The 5,982-nt window shown below is 38.6% G+C and overlaps 1 protein-coding gene across 1 annotated transcript; it reads right to left on the bottom strand.

Moving 5' to 3' along the window:
• Window positions 1-5,774, bottom strand: rgs18 (regulator of G protein signaling 18). The gene is made up of 5 exons (XM_029454093.1): window positions 5,523-5,774; window positions 4,913-5,017; window positions 4,650-4,711; window positions 3,389-3,555; window positions 1-1,767 (listed from the first exon to the last, which is right to left on the bottom strand). The coding sequence occupies exons 1-5, from the start codon at window positions 5,642-5,644 to the stop codon at window positions 1,513-1,515; spliced, it is 711 nt and encodes a 236-aa protein (XP_029309953.1). The 5' UTR covers window positions 5,645-5,774; the 3' UTR covers window positions 1-1,512.
• Between the last annotated feature and the right edge of the window lie 208 nt (window positions 5,775-5,982).

Here is a 5,982-nt window from a genome sequence, read left to right as displayed (position 1 = left end):
GCCTCATTAAAACGGCTTTATTAAGAAAGTGTTTATTTGAGTTTAGTATGTACATTTTACAAGAGCAAGGCAACATTTCATCGTACATAAATTATATTAGATGGCAGCAAACTGAGAAAGCAGCAATCATAAATCATATCATTTCATATTAGTATTCAAATAAGATATATGTATTTTCTGTGTGTAAAATATGGTACATTTGAATTCATAACAAATAAGAGATATATATCCCTCATTAAAAGCTTTCAGTGCTTTGCAGTCACTGTGGCTGTAGGCTTTCACAGCAAGTTAGACTGGAGGGGGTTGGACAGTGCGAGGATACGTTCATGAATCCATTTGAATGAGATATGGTCAAATTAGCTTGTATGCCATATCAACTGTATTATGGTCGTATAAGGTGCTATTGCCAGATTGGAAGACAAAGCAATTGAAGTGTAATGTGTCTGAAGTAAGTGAGTGGCCTCAGTGTGGCTGCCTGTAGTACGGCTGGCTGGATACTGTCACTAGCATGGAGGCACTTCAGCTCAGATTCTGTCACTAACCATCCTACTGCCTGTCATTCAAGTTTTGCAAGATTTGGGGAAATACAAAAATCTTCAATAAAGGTTTAATCCCCAAGCAATGCGGTGCCTCTGAGAAAGAGAATGGATAGATGTGCAAAGTGAATACTCTGGTTTTTACCATGGCCACAGATAATACTCAGTTCTGATTGGCCAGAGGGTGTTCATTATTTTCAGATAACCACATGGGGCTGTCATGGGGCTGTTATCCAGCTTTGTAGTATAATAGTTATAGTTCGTCATCTTGGGGAAATACGCTAATTCACTTTCTTGCCAAGATGAGAAGAAGAAGAAGAAGAAGACGAAGATTGATACCAGTCGTCTGAATGGATAATTATATATATATATATAATTATATAGTCTGAATAATTAGCGCCTTAAGATTGATTTTAGCTTTGAAAAGCGCATTATAAATACAATTTATTATTATTTATTATTAGAAGATAAAAAGCTACCACGAACAGTCAGCTAGCTTAAGTGTTGTTGTCACTGTGAGGTTGTCAGGCAGACAGTGAATACTTTAGGAAGTTACTGCGCCAAGGCAAAACATATATATATATATATATATATATATAGCATTTTGTTATATTTGGGCATAGCCAGGCAAGCTGTTTCCCTATATTTCCTCTTTTTTAGCTAAGCTAAGCTAAGCAGTCGGCCGTAGCTATATTTGTCGTACATGCTTAAGAGTGGTATCAATCTTCTCATCACTCTTGGCAAAAAAGCTAAATGTCCAACTATTTTATTTGGCAGCTGTTATGATATTATGTAAAAATAATCCACTGTGTCGCCTGAGGTTATAAAAAAGTAACACACTCTGCAGAATCAAACCTGTTGCTAACAAGCCTCTGCACCACACATTACGTTTCAACAATTGTGCTGCTAATCACGGATTATCTCCTATATAATAATCCATTTTACAGAGTAAGTGACTACGCCTGCAATGCTACCACTACCAGGCCGAAGGTTCATTTACGGCCTCGCCCCTATCGTTGAATACACAGGAGCGTGACCTTCTCCGAAACATGGTGGCCCCCGGGCCTTTCCTCCTGGTGAGACACAGATAAATGTCAGAGTGGAGGAACCTGGGGTAGGAGTCCTTTTTCATCAGGCTGTAGACTTTCATCTGAGCTGCATCAAAACAGCTCTTTGTGGGCTGTGCTAAGACCTTCTGAATGGCCATCTTCGTATTGTAGTCGATGTTGACCTGAATGAAAAGAAAATTAAAACATAATTAGATGACATGAAAAATCATGCAGAATAATGACATGGCATATCAACTACATACATTAAACCTATACTAAAGTAATGCCATATATAATGATGCTCAGTTTTGTCTCGATCTGAATGCAAGATTAAGGGTTTTAGAACAACACAGAAAGAGAACAGGGGTTGCTTGTAGGCATGAACAAATTATGAGACAATGGGCCCCTGGGCATAGCCATGTCAAGGGCCCGTCCAGCCCTCCTACATACAATAAGAACAAGAGCCAAAGCTTCAAAGAGACATCTTTCTGGTGGTTTTGCATCTCTTTGTAGACATTTTGCGTCTCATCGTGCTCTTTTTGTATCTCTTTGTAGTCATTTTGTGTCCCGTTTTGGTCATTTTGCATCTTTTTACTCTCCAACAAGAAATGCTAGGCTCTGGCCCATGGGCCTATAAGCCCAATGCTTTTAAGCCATTTCAGTAATCTGTCCATGCATGTAAGGCCTATTGGACTTGTTGAGAATACATAAGATGGTGACAAGTGTAAACTAGAGCTACTTGAAAAAGCATGTTTTAAAATATTACACACATGACAGCAAACATTTTATATTTAATTTATTTCAAACTGTCAAGATGCCTTTCTATGCTTGTTTTCATGAAAAATTAATTCTCCCAAACCTGCATCAACTTGACATTCTTGGATTTGATCACCAAACGAGAGTCTATGTTATTTATGACCCTGCTCTATTGATGATAGACTGAGACTTGATAAGTGGAGATTCTGTTGGCACCAAGTGACCTCAAGCTAATTTGAGTTTATATCTCATACAAGAAATCACTGGCCCAAATCTGCTCCCTGGATGTTAATTATCTGGGGCCTGCATTTGTGAATGGGTTGCTTGTCTAAAGATACTGAATAGGCAATGGTAGTTACTGGCTGTGAATCGTCTTTAAACTAGTTTCTTATACAGCAATAAAAATATTCACCACTGAAACCACTCTCAAATATTTATGCGTATCCCACCATCAATAATGAAGGTTACGTTCATTTACATTTGGATCTCTCTGTAAATCACTCGAGCTGGTACATGTTTTCTTGTTAGCGCAGCATGCTCCATATTTACACAGCCGATCATCTAAGACTGAAAGTGTGTGGGTGATGCTCTCTGCAGTTCTGCAGACGAATGTCAAAACCTCAAACCAGACACCAAAGTGTCAACGGTCAGATCTGCTGCAGGCCACGAAAGCATATTGGATGGTGGTCGCATCATCCTCGCTAAGAGAACGGAAACCTTTTTATCTGCGACTGTCTCTCACAGATATAAGCCGACCTGCTTTGCACTAGATGCATGACCTCAGCGAGCTGCTGCTCCTAACGACTGTTCACAAAGGTCAACCTGCTACAGGCTCATGACTATGCAGTGCTTAAGAATTTGCCCACTGTTATTTTTATACAATGACATAAATATTTCAAACCTCCAACAGCACTCAGTGACAAAAAAAAGCCAAATAAAATGCTAAACCGCAGGGGTTAGGGTTGAGCCTTTGCAGCTCCACTTAATAGCCTATTATGCAGCATCATATCTATGCAGTTTATGATAAATAAATATGCCATGCCGTACCTCTTTAGGGGCCTCTGATTCAATATAAACCGTATAAATACATTTGGCTTTGGACAGCAGCTTCGTCTCAGAATCAATGGTCTTGTATTCTTCACAGGCCAACCAGAACTCAATGTTTTCCTCACTGAACTCTGTCCTGAGGAACCGAGAGAAGCTTTCCACCCCATCTGATGTAGAGAAAGAGAGACAAAGAAACTGTTGTTTGCTAGAGTGACACAATACAAACATGCACCAATGTTCATAACGGAATTGGTATTTTCCGAGCCTATTGGGTAAACGAAGCTCACATTTGATTAGCAGGATGTGTTGAAAAGCAGTGGTAGAATGTAACTAAGTACATTTAACCAAGTACTGTACTTACGTACATATTTGAGGTACTTGTACTTTACTTTACTTTAGTATTTCTATTTTTTGCTACTTTTTACTTCTACTCCACTACATCTCAGAGGCAAATATTGTACTTTTTACTAAACTACATTTGTCTGCAAGCTTTAGTTACTATTTAGATTACAGTTTTTCATCTCCTTCCTGTCCAGTGAAAACCATGTATCTCCAGATGTGTTGATTTTGGTGATAAACTGAAGGATAAAGTGTAGCTGTACTTACAAAAAGCAATGCGCTGTAATTCGTGAAAATCGCAGGTAATCAATTAATATCTAGTCTACGTAATTGTGAACCAGGAAGTATAAAGAGCAGAGAAGTCTGTGTAGGTAGGAGGTCCAAAACACTAGACTTTTACCCAGAGGACCGCTGTTAGTATCCTGTGTTTAACCATATTTATTTTTTTGACACATAATCAGTTTTTTTACTTCTTATTATATACAAAGGATCTGAATTCTTCTTCTACCACCGTTCCTTCCTCGCTAAAATGGCCCTACTGCACAAACAATGACATTAAATAGAAACTTTTAATAGCTTAAATATAGTTAGACAGTATCATTGTCCTTATATTATAACATTGATTAAAGAAAACCTTTCCAAAATGAGCACATCCAGTGTTTTACAATGTTTCAATGTGGCACTACAATGCAACTTCTGTGTTTATGAGGAAGTTGCACAATTTCTGTATTACTATCTGTGCTAACAAACATTAAAAGATGTAGTGAAACTCTTCACTGCTCTCTCCATTAACTATGTATTGCCTCTAGCACTTCTTAACAGTTTAGAATTCAAATGGAGCAAATTGTACGACAGCAGAAGAAGCCGTTTTGGACAACGATTCAACTTGACGTTCCTGAGAAGTTTTACACATTAATCTGACCTGAGTGCTTCAGCAGTTCTTCAAAAGAGTCACTCCATTGCAAGGCCGCCTCCGGTGAGATGCTGCAAAAAAGTTAGAGATACTATCAGCTCTTCCCTAACGATGCAACAAGAAATGTTTCGGATTCTCGTAACACGTCTAGATGCCAAGTTTCTACAAGTGTGCAATGACTCATGGAGGGTGCTGGAAATCGAGGTTAAAAATGAATAATACTTGTCAAACACAATACTGCACATATATGAAATTAATGGATTTTGCCTCACTTGCTGGATGTCGTATTTGTCTTTTTATGGGGACTGACGTTTTCATGAGAGCCTGACTTGGTGAGAAAAAGGCTTAGTCGGCTCTTCCTCTCCTTGTCTTTCTGTCTGCAAACAGAAGAGAAAATACATCAAGTTCCACAGACTGTCTGCGCGTGCAGCTGCGGCACTGTTCACCAAATCAGCAACTTAACAGAGAATTACTCCTCGCAGACACATTTCTAAAGTGGCTTACAAGACATGCTATAAATTACACAACATATTTGTGGTCCGATACAAATTACAAGACAGGTCTCGCTTGCACACGTGTTTTAACAAAGAGATAGCAGAGACTCATCATGGAGGACAGCTTTCAAACTGCCTTACATGTCAGCTGTAGTGGTTTTCAAAGGTATTATATAGAAATATAAAGTAGCTATTATGTGGTGTTATGTTGCTTTTGAGTAATAAGAGACTGTTATATACAGAAAGACACTTGCTTTATCTCTACTCACGATAACAGTTGCACCACTCACATTTCTGACATTAGCTACATTTACTAAAGCACACTATGAAATGACTGATTTCCAAATCCAGTAAAACATTTGAAAACAACTCAGTTTCACACACCAACCTGCTAGTATCGTCCTTCATCTTTGGTGCCTGCAAGTGTTCTGAACCAAGCATTTTGAAATATGCTTCCTCCTTTGGGGCCATGTAGTTGAATTGAGGAAATAGAAAAAGAAGCGCCTCCATGCTGTTTTGTCTGTATCTGGTGTGCGAAGCGACACGCCACAAATAGCTCTTTGAATTTTTTTTCAAGCCATCACTTGATGAACCATCTCTGCTTTTATAAACACTGCTTGCATTTCCCTTCCATACCTTTGCTCTACTTCCTGTAATAGTGTAACCACTTACTGCTAACAGCTCCATCGTTGATAGAGAAAAACCCCTGGGTTCAACATCCTGTCAACTGTTTACTTAGAAATTTGAAAAAGACAGCTGGCTATGCTCATTCATGGCTGTTTTTTTTGTTTGTTTTTGCTTAAGGTAATATCTTACAATTGTACAATAACACATTGTACGGAAAGAAT

The sequence above is a fragment of the Cottoperca gobio genome, chromosome 17, assembly GCF_900634415.1.
Source record: "Cottoperca gobio chromosome 17, fCotGob3.1, whole genome shotgun sequence".
Lineage (NCBI taxonomy): Eukaryota > Metazoa > Chordata > Actinopteri > Perciformes > Bovichtidae > Cottoperca > Cottoperca gobio.
The sequence above is the reverse complement of the archived record's forward strand: the minus strand, read 5'-3'. Positions and strand labels throughout refer to the sequence as shown.